Below are 16,869 nucleotides of genomic sequence, written 5' to 3'. Positions count from 1 at the left end.
CTCAAAACATTCCCCTGGGTACTTCAAGTGGCATCTATAACATCATTTCTAATTCACTGTCTATGGAGGAGGTCCAGACTTTAAACTTCAACACATTAGAGTTTTAACACCCTAGCTTTTGGATTTAGGAGAGAGTTGCTCATGTATAATAATACTGTTGGACTGTCTCAGACCACAGGAATAACATTTATGAATTTTGAAAATGGGCGTAGTTCCTCATTGAATTTAATATTGAAATTCTTTTTTGGATTGTACATTTTTGGCATCTACAAGAAGTTAAGAGATGAAATATTTATCTAGGTACAGCTTTAGGGTTCAAGAAATGAGCTGTTTATGTTGTGGTATACACTTGAGCTGTGGAAGGAGAAGAGAGCTGATGGTCCAGTAAGTACTCTCTACACCCCGCTGCTTGGACGCAGATCAACTCGGCATTGTTTGCCGAGAGCTGAGACAGCGGACGATGCCAACAGGACTGGCGTATGTGGTTCGTCCCCATTCGTCTGGATTTCATTTTGACGCCAAGAAATACAGAGACAAAATATCGTTTTGGATGTTTGTCACTTTTCCCAGTTCAAAAACTCATTTAGAATTACTGAAAAAAGAAAAGACAAAGATGAAAGCCAGGGAAGCTGGCAGTATGTTTAGCGGGCTAAAGATGGGGAGTTTGTGTCATGTTGTCGGAACTTAAGCGTCTGTGGGAGAATTCAAGCATCACACATATTATTATACCTTTTTTTTTTTTAGAAACAAAATAGGTCCTTTGCAATGAATTGCATCCTAATGGGACAAATGACACTGTAATTAGCAGGCAATTAAGTTGGGATACAGATAGTAGGGATGTGAACAGTGAGTCAGCAGTTTCCTCTGGGAGAGTGGGAGGATAAACACATGCAGCATGTGATGTTCCCAAAAAAAAAACTATGTCCAATCTCTCCACCTAGTTTCCAATAAGCACAATAGAAAATGTTAAGTGACTGTGAGACCAAGACAAACCACTGAGAATGCATTATGAACTGTCAAAGCAGCTACTGTGAGATTGACCGGATCGTGAGAAGGTGCAGATATGAGGTTGCTGAAGGACTGTGATGAAGTGATGCAGCTGAATATATCAGTGATGGCGTGCACGGCGGTTCACACCTGGCCAGGCACCACTGCTCTGGAGAACAGCTTGTTCAGCTGAACCAGTTCGTTGGGTGTGGTGTCAAACTTGAGCGCAATGCTGTTCAACGTGTCCCGCGATTCCACCTGGACAACAAAACAAGAGAAGGGGCACAAAATCACACTCCTGATTCTGTTCAGAGCATTTCCTTACAGCTGCAGAGGGAAGACTTGAAGATGTGACACAGATTATGAGAGACTGAGAGAGAGGAGCTGAAACACAGAGCTGCGTAATTATTATTTTAATGTTAGATTTTTTGCATGTTAGATTTAGGGATGTTATGCAAATTAAAGCTGTCAGCTGTTGACCAGGAATAGATTCCCACAGGAGGCAATGTTGCTGGCAGAGATATGAACTGACATGAATGTCAGCAGCAGTCTTGTGTTATCTCGTGAAGCACTCATGTAGCTACATCTGTCTCTTTTTTTCAATTTAAAACAACAAAGACGCTCTTATGAGCACAAAGTCTAGGGCTAACTGCGAATTAATTATTTTCATTAGTGATTAATCATTAGTCTATAAAGCACCAGATAACTAATACTGACTGTTTACAAAACCCTTCCCCTGAAAAATGATTGTGCAATCAAAGCTTAGCAACTGTAACTAGGCACAGCAGGTCTGTCAAACTTTTGTAAAGCCAAAAACTTAAGAGGACAACAGGCTTGGGCAGTATTTTTTTCATACCTTCATACCTTACTGACATTTCACCAGGCTATGCGGTATATGACAGTCTTTGTGTTAAAAAAAAAACAAAAAACAAGGAATAAAGGCTGAGCTACTGGTGATAAAAGTCATTTTAGCACGTATGTCATTGTCTAACATACAATGCTGTGTTTCTAAAATGAAATTAGCCTACTTAAACAAGTCTTGCTGGATTTAAATACTTATTGTCCATATAATAAAAAACAGACAACAAATAAATGCCCTTCTTGCTGAAGAACCCGATGACTCTTGTTTTCGCAGTGAATACCGATATATCACTGGGCTGAACTGAGATGATGTGTGTTGGAGGTGGTCATTTTAAGACAAAGTTATATGCGGCAATACTTCCAACAGCAGCATTTTTTGTTTATACCAGTCCTGTAAAGTTATCCCCACCACTCGCAGTCAACACCTTTCTCAGCTCAGCTGCCTGTTCCACCAGTAGACACTGACCTCTGGCGACTGTCATGATAACTACTTTTATTGGGCAATATACTGTCCGAGACATAATTGCGATAAACAATATTATCGTCATTTTATGCCACTGATCTTATGATAATATAATAGCATATTGCAACTACAACCTTTCAAAGAGCAGTGAACTTTTAATCTGACAAGAAATGACAGCAAAACGCGTCACAGCATATCGTTTTTCGGTTCATTTGGCTCGGGCACTGTGAAAAAACACTTCGGCATTGCATCCAAGTCTTATGGGGCCTCCACTCGTAACGAAGGGTTAAGTTACCATGTGCCACCTCTAGTTATTTCAATGTAGGAAAGGCAGCAGAGGGAAAGCGGTTTGAACATATTTGTGGGGGTATGAAGCCGTTGCCACCCAAGTGAACACACGCAGATTTTGCTCTGTTGTGCTGAGCAAAATCTGAACTACCGGCGGTTGTTGCTTGGCTTTGGTCTATCAAATAGCGAGCATCAAACAAGCAAAAATAAGACAAGATGGAGGAGCTGATAATGTTGGTGTCTGAATACCCAGAGTTACAGTGCCAGCAACTTATTAGGACAACCAAAGAAAAAAAGTAAATTGTCCAAATATGTAGAAATCTTTGGCAATGTCAGTATGCATCTACAAGTTAGCTTGCACTTGCCAGTGTTTACAGAAGCACCTGCCTGTCATCGCAGCTGTGGTCCGTAGTGGTTACTGCATGGCGACATGAAGGCGGCTTTAGAATGGAAGGGAAAACCGCACTATTTATTCAGGCAACATGTTGACTAAAATTTTGGTGACATTCTTATGTAAATAGACACAAATGTAAACACAAAGCAATAACGTACCATATACGGACATGACCTCGATCATTTTTGCTGACCTTGATAGGTCGATAATGTAATTATCCTGACAGGCCTAATTTGGGCTTGCATTTATTTTTCTAACCACGCTAACCTTTGTACTAACTAACTAACTAACTCTACACTTAATATAATTTGATAAAGCATATCAACCTGAACCATATTAAGGGTACAAACAAGCAGAAGAAGAGGTAGTGCTTCATGTTTAACAGATCACACAGGCTTCTGATGTGGCGACATCCTGTGCTCAGCTGCTGCACCCTGCAGTTTTACGCAGGTGCATTTGCTTGTCTCCACCAGTTAAAATCCATACAACAGAGATGTGCTCCACGTGTCTGAACTAGTTAAGCATCTAACATGCCCAGTGGGAGTTTCTACCTTCCAAATAAGGCTGACAACCCTGTCAAAAAGTGCCTGCAAATGTGAGAAACGTGGTATGAGTGAAAAAAAGTGAGCTCAGGGGAGAGAACCCCCGAGAACCAGACAGGCAGGGCTGACTCTGAGCCGTGTATAATTAGGACAGGATAATGGCACTGTGTGTTTTAGTGCAACAGTCATGGGACTGCCTCAGTGGTTCACAGCATGTGTGCAGCCTCCCTGTGTATGTGTGTGTGCAAACAGTCCCAGAAAAAACACCAAGGAATGACAGCTTCTCCAAATTCTTGACATGACGGATTGTTTCCAGGAGGATGTTCTTGCACCGACAGACAGACAGACACACAGAGCACAGACACAGACAGGTAGTTGAGTAAGAGGAACCAAGACAGACAAGCTGGAACATTAGTAACACAGAATCATTGTGTGTGAGGGAGTCACACATGACATGATCAGGATCATGGTCATGCCAGCAGCACATAGCAACATCGAGGGGGAGAAGCAGAAAATACAGAAACTCAGCAACCAGTGAATGTGTTCAAATTTAGTATCACTACTGTTGACGTGCATTAACTCAAGCTCCAAACACAGACTATTCTGTCTCCAGGTAGCAACTAAAAGTCGTTGTGAAGTGAAAAATTAGAAGCTATTGCATCTTCACTGCATTACACAGGTGTCAGACAGCATTTCATGAGACAAAATCCTCAGTAAACTCACAGAGATGAAGCATGCATGGAATAAGATTTGGTTTGAAACAGAGCTCTTAGGAATTCATATTTCAAATATTTGAAATATACAAAGTGTACTTGATTTAGCAAAAACAACAGAGCCATATGGCATCATCCCCAAAATCTGTGGCTCAGAGAGGCGAGCAAATCAAGCATTCATCAGCACAAATATTCAGAGTGTGTGATGAGCTATGGAGACAGGGGCCAAGGCCGTGGGCAGGGTTGGGGTAAAATGAAGCCAGGTGAGGACTGAGGCAGGATTAAGTGGGAAAAGCACTGCTGATCAAGTGAGAGATGGTGGTGCATTCCCAGCAAGTAGCAGGAACACAAACCTGAACAAGAAAAACCTGCAGAAAACTCAGAGACATGTTGGCTGCATGCTGTATTTGGATCCGGAACGATTCCAATTTACATCAACTCCAGCAGAATGTTTGTTTGTCCCTCTGATATTGAATATAGGGGTCACTTAAAATGATTAATGATCAGGATGTTTTAAAATTGGTTAAAATTCTGATAAATGGATTCAGACAAGCACCCATTCATAATAACGCTTTGTCTGAAGCAAGCTATCTACAGGCAACCAGAGGAATACTAACAACACTGATACAACATCTCAGGAAGAAAGCCTCTTAGTGTAACCGACCATAAAGTCATATGATAAAAAGCTTGCTAATGATGAATGAAACCCAACAACAAGAGCTAGTAAAACACTTAACACCATGAAAGCATGGGACTCACTAAAGACATGTTGTTTTCACCCAGGGGCAGTGCCTCATGTCCTGCGTGTGTGTGCCTGGTGCACATCCTGGTTGGCTCACACTGGGTCGTCACATCACTTTTTGGATAAGCTAGCTAAACTGTCTGAAAACTGCCTAAATGGTTGTTTATTAACGTTATATTTGCCTTGGCCACAAGATTAAACCTACAGGAGACATAACACCTAACTGTGACTTCAAACAGAGATGATTTTCATATTCTTTGTGATCATCAGTTTACAAAGACACACTTCTATTTTTGCTTCTTGCTGCTGCTGCTGCTTGACCATCACAACATTATATGGGAAAATATGTACAATTAAATAGTGCTAAAATATATTGACAAACTAAAATACATTGAACAAAATGCGAACATACACTCAGAGCACTGGCTGAGATGGTCATGAAGCCCGTCAAAGCATGCACAGCTGTGCTCCACAAAATGACGCCCATCTGGGGGGAATACTTTGCTTTAAGGGAGTCCTGTGAAAGCACAATGACAGTAATATTGCATTGTCAGTGCTTAAGAGCCCAGCTCTTTTTAGAGCTGAAATGTCTTGTGATGCTGGTCACTTGCTTCTAGCACCATCCTTCACTGTAGGGGAATCAAACAAAGTGGGGGTAGGAGAATGTTGACAGTCCAACATAAAAGCAGTTTAGGTCTTGAAACTTAAAAAGTCTGTCTGCAAAGTGAGCTCTGAAATCCTGAAATCTCGGCAACTGACAACAGTTTTTGAGTCATTTTTATTGAATAACTCTCCTTTCATCATGGGTTATTTCTTACACATCTATTCATGTCTTTTTAAACTGGGCTCTTCTATGGAGACTGAGCTAGCTAGGGGTTTGGCAAAACGGTGTTGTGAGTGTGCTAAGTGCTAATCCAAGGCCCAGATTGTGGGCTACACTGAGTTTGGATGCCCTACCCACTGGGGGAACAAACTAATCAGATCTGAGGTCAGTCATGCTGCTGGGATACAGTCTCCATGACTCAGCAATGTGAGCAATTTTGTTTGGAAAACAATGAACAAGGCAGAGCAGAGATGCATTGTGCAGCATGGACTGGGTGGGCTGACTGAGATAGGTTTACTGGCAGAGGTTTCACAGTGAGCAGAGCTACACTGCAGAGGATGAAGGGTGATGATTGACTATTCTAGGCTTCTAACTGATTGCTGATGGATGTCACCAAACATAAAGTGATGGGAGGATTTACAGGCAAAAATTTCAAACACCACCACTGACGATCATAATAGATAGATAAAAAACAAATAATTTTATCATTTATCAATGTCAGTGTAGCAGGTGACAAGTGAAAATTGACACAGTGATTCACACATATGCCGCCTGTTAACCCACATGTCTATTTTTGCCCTGTTCACAGACAGATCTCCTTGAAGGGTCAAAGTGGAGATACATAATAACAGCAGTTTGCTGAGATGATTAAATTGTCCTGCTGGATTAAATGTTAATTTGATCAGTTTCTCGAAACAAATCAAATCAGTAGACATCCTTCATTTTTCAAAATGCTATTTGATACCTTTATATCTTCACTGCTTGTTCATCAGGCCAGATTTAATTTAATAATTCGATCAAAGTTGAGATTAAGTTAAATGGAGGTTGCACGGCAACCAAGGCAGTGAAGACATGGACAAAGCTCGTTGCTGTCAGGTTTAGAGATGAATATAATTCATCACAAGCAAATACAGAGCATTCTTGTCTGTGTGAGATACAGATAGCAGCTATAAGACAAAGTATATAAAGCCAAGTAATGAGCTGCTGAATTCAGTTATTTAGGCTATGTGAATATCATCAGGATGTACAGTATTTTCAATGACATCACGAAAGTTAGGAAACTGCATTTTCAGCTACTATACCAAAGTATTTAGGCAGGACATTTTCTATTGACCTCATGTTTCACTTATTGAATCAATAATGTGTGTTAATGTAAGGGATGTTAGTTTTACTTACTTGTGCTTTCAATAGCCCAACACCCATTCATCGGTAAATAACCGGTTAATTCTTACAAAAGAAATGCAAAATGAGGTGAAATACAAGATGCCTTACTTTTTGATTTGGTGCTCCACTGACTCAATGACCTTTAGTGCCGCATTTCATTTAGAGGTGATGAAATTTGTTATGTTTTATGATGCAATTGTTTTGCCTTTATTTTACTTTCTGTTGGCTTTGCTGACAGACAGCTTGCCAGCAGCGTTAACATGTGAAAACATAGTGGCCATCGCCCACCCTCTGATATCCACTGGTTATCTAGACTTGGTTGCTCTGCACTGCACACCATATGGGTCAGGTGGGAGCGAGCTAGTGGTACTGCTTATTTACTGTACTATTCCTGCTGGGAATACAGTCCAGGTAATGGGATGGTGTTGCTGTGGAAACATGGTGACCACCCTCCAGTCTTCCCCAGGCCCCCTGGAGGTGTGCTGGGCTTTAAAGCCAATTTCTGTTGTGGCCAAACAGCAGTGCTGCAATTTTCGGAGCCCGTAATGTGATGTCATTGGGCTGAAAAACACTTTTTCTCATTAGACTTTGATTGCAAAAGAGACGTTTATAAATTCATTCAGGTTAGTTCATTCCACTATCAAGATTTAATCTATTCAGTCCAATGACATTTGGAAAGTCTAAAAGAGCTGCAAGTTTAAATCATTTATCACCATTCAAGTTAGAGGAGTGCTAAACCTGGAGTCAGCTGCCGGGGCACACTCAGCCATGGTATGTGGCCGTAAGTCTCTAGTGCGCCTGCTCTATGGGCCCAATGCGGAAGCAGCACTGATCATCCACGTAATTTCAAAAAGGAAAAAAAAAAGAAAAGAAAAGAAAAAGATCTTCTTTTTTTTCCCTCTTACGACATCCATGGTCTTCCCCCTGGTCACCTTGGTTGAGTAATGAGCCTCCTTTTGAGCTGCAAAATCCCTTTAGCATTGTTTAGTGTGTTATCACCACCAGCCGCACTGACACAGCTAACGGTCCTGACATAGCTAGCAATGCTGAAGGGGGCTTGTGACTCAACACTGGGCGGCAGTAGCTCAGTCCATAGGGACTTGGGTTGGGAACCAGAGGGTCGCCTGTTCGAGTCCCCGTCCGGACCAAAATATGGAGCGTGGACTGGTGGCTGGAGAGGTGCCAGTTCACCTCCTGGGCACTGCCGAGGTGCCCTTGAGCAAGGCACCGAACCCCCCCAGGCGCTCGGGGCGCCTGACCAAGGCAGCCCCCTCACTCTGACATCTCTCCACTTTGTGCGTGTATAGGTCTGGATAAGCTCTTACCCCTCTTTTATAAAACTTAAATATATATGTGCACAGGTGTGTCCCTAAAATTATTACATATTAGTCAGTCACCAAAACAAACATTTAGATATAAACAATGTAGCAATGGTCTAGAAGCTGAACTAAAAGTCACAGTCTGATAATGGTAAAGAGTTAACTACATTGTTGATCTCATCTTCCATTATTGTTGATCAGACTAAGAAGTCAAATCCAGTAAACCAAACTGGGCTCATCCACAACTACTGATATAACTCTGTTTACTGTGTATAAGAATGACAGAGAGAAACTCAGATGTTAAACATTTCAATGCATGCCTGTACTGATGTGGACGAACAAGATACCAGTTCCAGTTAGAATTAAGCATACAAAGAGCTGAATAATTAGGTCTATCTATGCTGCATGTAAATTTCATTTCCAAATAAGATCAAACCAAGATATGAGTCAAAACCAGGATACTAGTTTGCTTGTCGACATACTCACTGATCTCTGCGTTGATCAAATAAATGCAGGTAAAAGACAAGGCAACGTGGTGGAAAAAACCTAGGAAATACCTTGGTGTCTTTCACCACGGTGACTAAAAGAATGCACAATGACATGAGCAGGACGTGATGACAGCATCTCAAACATCTCCTCATAAATGTGTTGTTAACAACCGCTCTTAGACATCTTCTGACAACATCAAAGTCCTTTATGAGTTGTCATCTCATCAGCTTTGTAAAGGGTGTCGTACTGTTTGTTCAGACAACAGCAGATAAATATCCTGTCCTCAAAGTCACAGTTGTAAAGATCAGAACCGGAGTGGTAAAGTCTCTGAGACTCTACAAAGAAACACATTCACTGTGTCTTCACAACGAAGGAATAATAAGCTGAATAATTACTTTAAAAAAATGCTATAGACTAATACTAAAAAGTGTAGTTGTGATACAGTGATGGAATTCTGCATTGAGTACTTTTACTCAAGTAAAGGACTTAAATACTTCCTCCACCACTGTTGTGGTGTGTCACAACTGACCATCAATCATCCTATCCTAAGGCCTCGAAACACCGAGCTGACTGCCGGGTCAGTTTCGGGCCATTGTCAAGAGTCTGTCGCCCCAGTTTTTGCAGTGTGACCCACACTGTTGGCACTAGTCGGCAGCTTTGTGGCCAATTTGGCAGAGCTTGTCTGTAATGAAATCGCTCTGATTGGCAGTTCAGTTCAGTGCAAGAGATGAGAAACAAAAGTGTGGAAAGCAAGCACATTTAAAATCAAGACGGCAAGAGATCAAAATAAACATGTTAAATTAGGTAAGATTATAATTGCTGGCCATTGAGCTCTATAGCAGAAATGGTTCAATGGTTCACTAGCGCACAGTAAATATCATTTGTTCTTTGAACATCAGGCTGTGTTGTTAATGTGCTAACTGGCTAACTAGCATCTTGAATGCGTCCTATCTGTCTTCTGTTCTACCTTTTTGAATGACGAATACAGACTTCCGCCACCTGCTGCAATGGTAACATGAGGTGGAGCAATAGTCTGCCTTCGACACCACTAGATCTCTGATGTTGGTTAGGTGTGTCTGGGCCTTTAAAGTATTTACAACACCCTGTTCATCATTGTGTTTGTGTCATGTCCTTGGTTCACAAGTGGTGTTTCATGATTGAAAAATCAAAGTTTTGTTTTAAGGCACAACAGGAGTTTTCCTTATGTTTTTTTGTAATTAGGAACATCAAGAGTTAATAATCAGCAGGGCTCCTACAGTCAGACCCTTTCATCCAGGCGGCTTCAGCACAGAGCATTGATTCTCCCTAGGTGCTATTTGCTACCGTCTCATCCATAAACTATTTATTTTTAGCTTTATAGCTCCTCTGATGCTTAGCAAAAAGCCGACCTATAGGACACTCAGGTCCACAGGACATTTACAGCTGCTAAAACACTGTTTTAAGATGCTCTTTAGCATTCTGCAATATGAGGCCACAGATCTGGCTTATATTGACAAAACCTCTGCTCTCTGCTTTCAGACTACATATTTTCAAGCTTATAGCCCAGCCAATGACAGCTGCTGGCTCTTGCATCACATAGCTGCTGTGGTAGTTCTTGTATCAGGAGCTCAGCCAATCAATATGGGTAAAAATATCTGCTGTTCAATGAAGTAAACATTGGCAAAGCCAGGTGGTGGGCTGATCTTGGCACTAAACACGGTGTAATAATAGTATGATTCAAGTTTGCCTTTTAAGCTTAATTAATCACTTTATCTACAAGGCGAGTGATGTTAACAGCATGAGTAGCTTTGCACGTCACTGACCATCGAGGCACGACAAAAATGATACATGTGACTCCACCAAACCCAAGAGCTGTAGTCATTGATCGTACTGTAAGAGAAGCTATCTCTAACTCAATTAAGTGGCAGAGGACAGGGGACATGCAAATGTGACCCACTGATAAAGACCTGTTATTGACAGAAGAACGAGGGAGGGAGGGAGGGTAAGAGAAAGAGAGTAATCACAATCAGGATCATAGCCGCTAATGACAGGTGCAACCTATCTTCTTATCCTCCGGATCAATAATACCCATTATTCATCTCCAACTGGGGATGAATAATTAAGCTTCTTCCTGTCTGGGTGACATCTGTCCTTCTGAGGAGAAGGGTAGAGTAAGGCAGAGACAGCCATCTTGAGAGTGACTGACATCTAGCTAATGGTCACCTTGTTGAACAGGAGAGGACGCCAAGATTCAACAAGGGCAGTCGGCCGGACAGCCAAAGACTAATAGCTCCATTAAAGAGTCCACTGGCATTTTGGTAAGTATGGAACATGAGAGCAAATCTATTAGTGCTACTGCAAAAGGCCAACCAAGGAAATAGGATGCACTCTCAGTCTCTATAGCTTCTTGGTCACATTATTAAGCAGAAATGTTTTTAAAAGGAACCACTTGCAGGTGTGAGCTGACCTACAGTTTAAGACCTTTCTCTGCATCGAGACCGCCTAATTTTCTCAATGAAAAATGAGATAATGAGTCACAGAGAAAAGTAAAATGAAAAAAAGTCGGAGAAGAGTGAAAGAGAAACCATAATTGTCACAATGAATTGACTGTCGTCATCAAACTGGAAATAAAACTCAACAGTGTACGATTTAATCACCCATAATGCCATATTAAAGCAGCTATTGCTCCTCATTTTATAATGAAGGATGAAGCCCAGCTTTAGCATGACAGTTGCCATGGCGACTTTGTCGTTACTACCCTAATGGCATGTGTACTGTGTGCAACTGCACCCTTGCTGATCGTTTGCAGACCTAAATTTAGACCCTCTATAAGTGACAGGGGAGAAAGTCACACCATTGTGTCCTTTTTAAGAGGACACAGAACAAGTTTGCTGTCTCACTTTCAAGCTCTGACGGATCCCTGCTTGTGCCAGGCGCTGACATCCTGCTTCAGGCTCTGATAGCATTTCCACTAATTTACCAACACATGTACAGGGACCTAATGACACGCAAGGACCAGCGAGGCAATAAGAGATTCATTAAAGGGCTGGGTGATGTCTACAGAATGGGCACATAATGATGTGCACAGTGAAACATCACAATGGATGATGGCATCATCTTTGGGTACTATGATTATTTTATATTATTTCTTTTATACTTTTTATATGTGTGTATGTTGGATATTACCTCTCCCTGATTTACTAAGGCAGGTGCAAACCATGAGGATTTAAAAATAATCTTACCTTTGCACGCAAAGAGTGTGATTAAAACGCTGGCTTTTCCTTTAGCAAATTGGGTACAAACCTGCACCCTGGTGTTGAGTACTTTTAAATCTTGATGTTGGGCTCAGTGGTCTATAAAAAATATTTAGGGAGTATTTGACTTAATTGAGTAGGCTATTTTCTGGGAGTTGGTCAAAGTACTTATTGCTTCATACATGAGGGACAATAAACAAAAAGTGAGAGCTGTACATCTGGTGAGTGCTACAAAATAAGATTAAAATGATATGAGAATTGATATTAGACATAGAAATAGAACGTTCTCTCCAGTCATCAGGGCTTATTGGTGTGCCACTGATCAATATTTCAGTTAGGTTCACTTCTAAAGGTACATTGGGTGAATACATAAAATTACTTATTCTTATTCATCACTAAGTTGAAGTTGTAATTATATTTAGTGATGGCTGCCATGTAGTTTTCCACTTAAAACGGTAATAACCAGTGAGTAATGTCTGACAGTAAAGCTGTAAAAAAATCATCTAAACTCACTGTTGGCTGCTGAGCTAATGTTAGCTAACAATACAGTTTCACAGACTGACAGGACAAGTTGCTGCTCAGCTCTCCATGTCCAAAGATTCTGATCAAAGTGATTAAAATATGACATACTTCAAGTATGACTAAGGGATTTGGACCATAGTTTAATATCTACTGGCATCAGCTGTCAGTGCTTGACTATACAGGGCTGGAAATGGCATGCACAAGCTAATGCAAGATTGTTTATTGACTGAAACAGTCATCGCTGTGTTGGTCATTTTGAACTTCAAAAGCATGCAATCAATGCAAATTTGATTAAAATATCAACATGATACAGAACAGCTATTCACTGCCTTAAAAATGTCTTTGGCAGAGCGTAGAGACTGGCCCTGTGATGCATGTTTATCAGATAACAGCCAAGTCATATTGTAGTTTGGCTCACTAACAAAACAAATGTTAACAAAACTTATAAAATCTAAAAATGAGAGGCCTGTTAACAACACTGATCATGTCCTTGGTTTTATGGGGACAACTGGGCACAGGAAGGTTGAAGTGATGGGAGATTTTATGTTTTAAAAGGGGTCAGTGTCACAAGGGTACCTTCAGGCTCAAACCCTAACTCAGAGCTGATTTCAATGGAAAAACACCCCACTTGTTAAAGGGACGGTTCACCCCGTAAATTAAAAACGCACATTTTTCCTCTTACCTGTATCAGTCTAGGTTGTTTTGGTGTGAGCTGCAGACTGTTGGAAATATCAACCGTAGAGATGTCTGCCTTCTCTTGAATGTAGTGCAACTAGATGGCACTCAGCTTGTGGTGCTCAAAGCGCAAAAAATACAATTGAACTCAGCAGCAACGTGTCTTTCCAGAAGTGATGACCCAGTTACTAAAGGTAATCCACAGACCTTGTTGTAAGCAGGTATTGCTCATGCGCAGCTTCTGGGTGCGTTTGATTTGCAACACAAGACAACGAGAGTAAACTGACAAGAAACGCATAATCGTTTTATCGTTTTATTTAATCAAGCAGCCCTAATGCTATAGCTTACCTAGTACCATTGAGCGTTCAGCCAAAGAGGACACCATTTTGTTTAGATCTCATGCTGTCATAAGTACAGGCCTCTTGTCCATGAGTAGGCGCAAATCTTCTTCTGCGCGATGATTTGATTGGTAGGTGTAGTGCGATAGGAAGAAAATAGTTCCTACATTAACTGCTCACCACAAGGTCTGTGGATTGTCTTGAGTAACTGGGTCATGATTTCAGGAGAGAGACATTGCTGTTGAGGTTCCAATTTATTTCTTTTTTCTGGCGCTTTGAGCACCACAAGCTGAGTGCCATCTGGTTCCATTGCATTCAAGAGAAAGCCGACATCTCTACAGCCCATATCTCCATCACTCGGCAACTCACACCATAACAGTCTAGGGTGATAAATACACTACAAATAAGATGAAAATATATTTTTGATTTTGAGATGAACTTTCCCTATAACACAATGTGTTAGAGTAAAACAAGCCATTTAACGCCTGTGGCCAGTAATACATTCTCAATAAAATGAGAGATAACTTTAGTATTGTTCTATCTCGGTATCTTTTCTCTTTAGTTAACTTCAAACAAGTATAACAGGCTCCAACACGTAGGTGGAGCATGAGCAATAGGTAAAATAAGGTAACACTGTGAGATGCTGACATCTGGGCCTTGTATTAGTCTGCTCTTTTACCCATTAAGCTACTCATCATCTGTCTCCATCTTCTCTACATGCATTCCCCTCCACTCCCTCCTCCATCCCTTTTAACGTCGCCATCCACACACCCCTCCGATCCCATCATTTCTCCATCATCGTTTGACTTGTTCTCCTACTCTCAGACAGAGAGCTGTGAAAGAGCTGAAACAGTGGGATCTCCTCTTCTACCCAGCAGTGAATAATGCAATCAGAGTGACTGATTGTCAGGAGGGTGCGGAGTTAAGATTGCTGCCGATGTGTGTGTCTCTCCATGTGCGCATGCACACACACCTTGCGCTTAGTGTATGACTCATCTAATGTCCGCAAGTCCTCTAATGCCCACAGTGCTTCCTTTAAGCCCAGCAAAAATCCATCAACCTGCAGACTGGTGACTGATCATCTTCACATCTGGTAGAATCGTGACACGTCAGGTACACACTGTAAATCATATACAGTAGAGGAGCATTTACAAAACATGTTAACTGAAGATTAACTGTGTAGACATGTTGTTATCTCCAAATCTTTCTTAATTACCACTGAACATATATATATTTCAGCACACACTTGGCTCACAACACTGGGCACAGCAGTGTTGCCAATTCTAGCATGCAAACATGCTTAAAATGACAAGCTGATGTTTAGTAGGTGTGTTTACCATAAAGCTGATGAACAGCTGTAATAAAGCTGAGGCTGACGGCAATGTCAGTGGGGGGGACAACCATGTTTTTGTTTTTCGCTTGCCTGTGTGTCCTTGTATCAGGTGTCGCCTTTCTAAATTCAGAGATTTTAGCAGGTCCATAAACGCAGTGTAGCAGATTGTTGAGTTTTGAGTTGCGAGGTGGATAACTGATCAGTTGATTCAATTAGAGCTGATCAGATCGATGGATGAAAGGAGCAGCTGTTTGTGAGTAAAAGCAAACCAGCATACCCAGTGTGATGAAGGTTAAGTTTCACTTTCACTGCGTCTGGCGTTGTGCTGCTCCATCTGTGGAGCAAATAACAACTGGTAATGTACAGCGGCACTCCTAATGAATGGTCCAGCTCCAAAAATAGAAAATCAAAATGTGGCGACAGATGTTATAATCTTGGTGGCCCGCCACAAATAAATGAATTTGTGGGAAAGCTTGCACTACCAAAGTTACCACAATTCATCCTGATGAATGCAACAATGTGAACCAAATTTCATGATTATCCAAAAGTTGTTGAGACTCGTAGTGAAACGGTAACCGGTTTCCTGATAAACCACGGTAAAATTCCAAACAGTTAGTGTTCTATTGTTCATTTTGATTATCATTCAAATCATTTTTTGAAAACCTCATGTTACCAAGTCTCCCAGTGTGAGCACCATGGATGTCTGTACAAACTTTATCCTGACATCTGACAGCTTATAGCCTAACCTAAATGTAGAAGTTAACATGTATTTTAGGGGAAATGGCCAAGTGGCATAACCACTGTTTTACTAAAATCCATGAGTGCACAAAGTTGGTTATGTATCTGACTGATCATATTTATGGCCAGAATGACAACAACATGAATGCTGACAACCTCCCTCTTTCTCCCGACCTACAGACTGGAATTCAGACAGCCTTTCCCCTTAAACTGCTCTCTAGTGTCACTATACAAAATGTAATGAGAGTTTTGCTGTGCCAGTTCTGCTGAGAGCACTGCGAGACTGAAACAGAGTGTGTGTAGGGAGGGACAGGCCAAAATAATAAACATGGCTCCACATTATGGAATAATTCCAGTTTATCACAACATAGAGGTCATCCTTGTAGTTTTGGCCATAGTTGTTAATGTTTAGAAAAACAACCAGACTGTATTATCTGGAGGCATATATACCTCTATTTGATAGCAAGCAGCAGAGAGGTGACAGATGTTGTCATCACTTGGCCAGTAGGATGCTAATTTTAAATGGTTTTTGTGACCGAAAGTCAACCCTCGTTAAACAATAATGAACCATTAACCGACAAGTTGTTTATCATGATACTACTGCTGTGGGAGTGTGAGCTCTGTGCTGGTGACATAGAGTTCACCTGCCCCACACACACTCAGTGACAGGGCTGTTAGCATTACACAGCTAACGTGACTAAACGGGATTAAAGACAGAGTTGAGCCATTTTGGTGTTGTTGTGAGTTTGTTGGGACCTTTCTGATGGCTCGGTGACAGATATTAGCCACTGATGCTGTTGTTAGCTCATGCTAACCAGCAGACGTTGAACTGAGCGTTCTGTGTAATAGCAGCAACAGAAAGTTTGCTGATCCTCTTTATCACTGAAAAGGATTAGCATCCAATGGGGAGGAGGTTGTCTCTCAGATGTCCATCTCTGCTCCACATCATGGCATGGCCCTGGTGGCGATGTAAGACTTCAGCCTGGGCAGCTGCAGACTGGGCTGTCCCATCATCTCCATGTTTTAATAACTAACAGAAATGATGGCCAAAGCCACGAAACTGAAATAATGAGTCAGAGGCTTTGCGGTTCTTTTTTGATGTCTGCCTGCGAGCACCTCTCTGAAATAGACGTGTATTTCTCCACGATTTCTAAAGTTCCAAAGCTAACACCAAAGTTGTAGTAAGCCAGAATTTTCCTTTAAACCTATCCGCAGCTATCTGCTAGTCAAGACACCCTGCGGATC

General features: G+C 41.4%; 1 protein-coding gene across 3 annotated transcripts in view; it reads right to left on the bottom strand.

Moving 5' to 3' along the window:
• Positions 1 to 16,869, bottom strand: part of oxr1a (oxidation resistance 1a) — a 209,276-nt gene that overhangs the window by 43,615 nt on the left and 148,792 nt on the right. For all 3 annotated transcript variants that reach the window (XM_049584533.1, XM_049584531.1, XM_049584532.1), the window contains one exon: positions 1,138 to 1,245. In XM_049584533.1, the coding sequence (XP_049440490.1) occupies positions 1,138 to 1,245 (108 nt within the window). The remainder of the gene's footprint in view (positions 1 to 1,137; positions 1,246 to 16,869) is intronic.

The sequence above is a fragment of the Epinephelus fuscoguttatus genome, linkage group LG8, assembly GCF_011397635.1.
Source record: "Epinephelus fuscoguttatus linkage group LG8, E.fuscoguttatus.final_Chr_v1".
Taxonomy (NCBI): domain Eukaryota; kingdom Metazoa; phylum Chordata; class Actinopteri; order Perciformes; family Serranidae; genus Epinephelus; species Epinephelus fuscoguttatus.
Note: the sequence above shows the minus strand (reverse complement) of the source record. Positions and strands in the feature narration are given on the sequence as shown.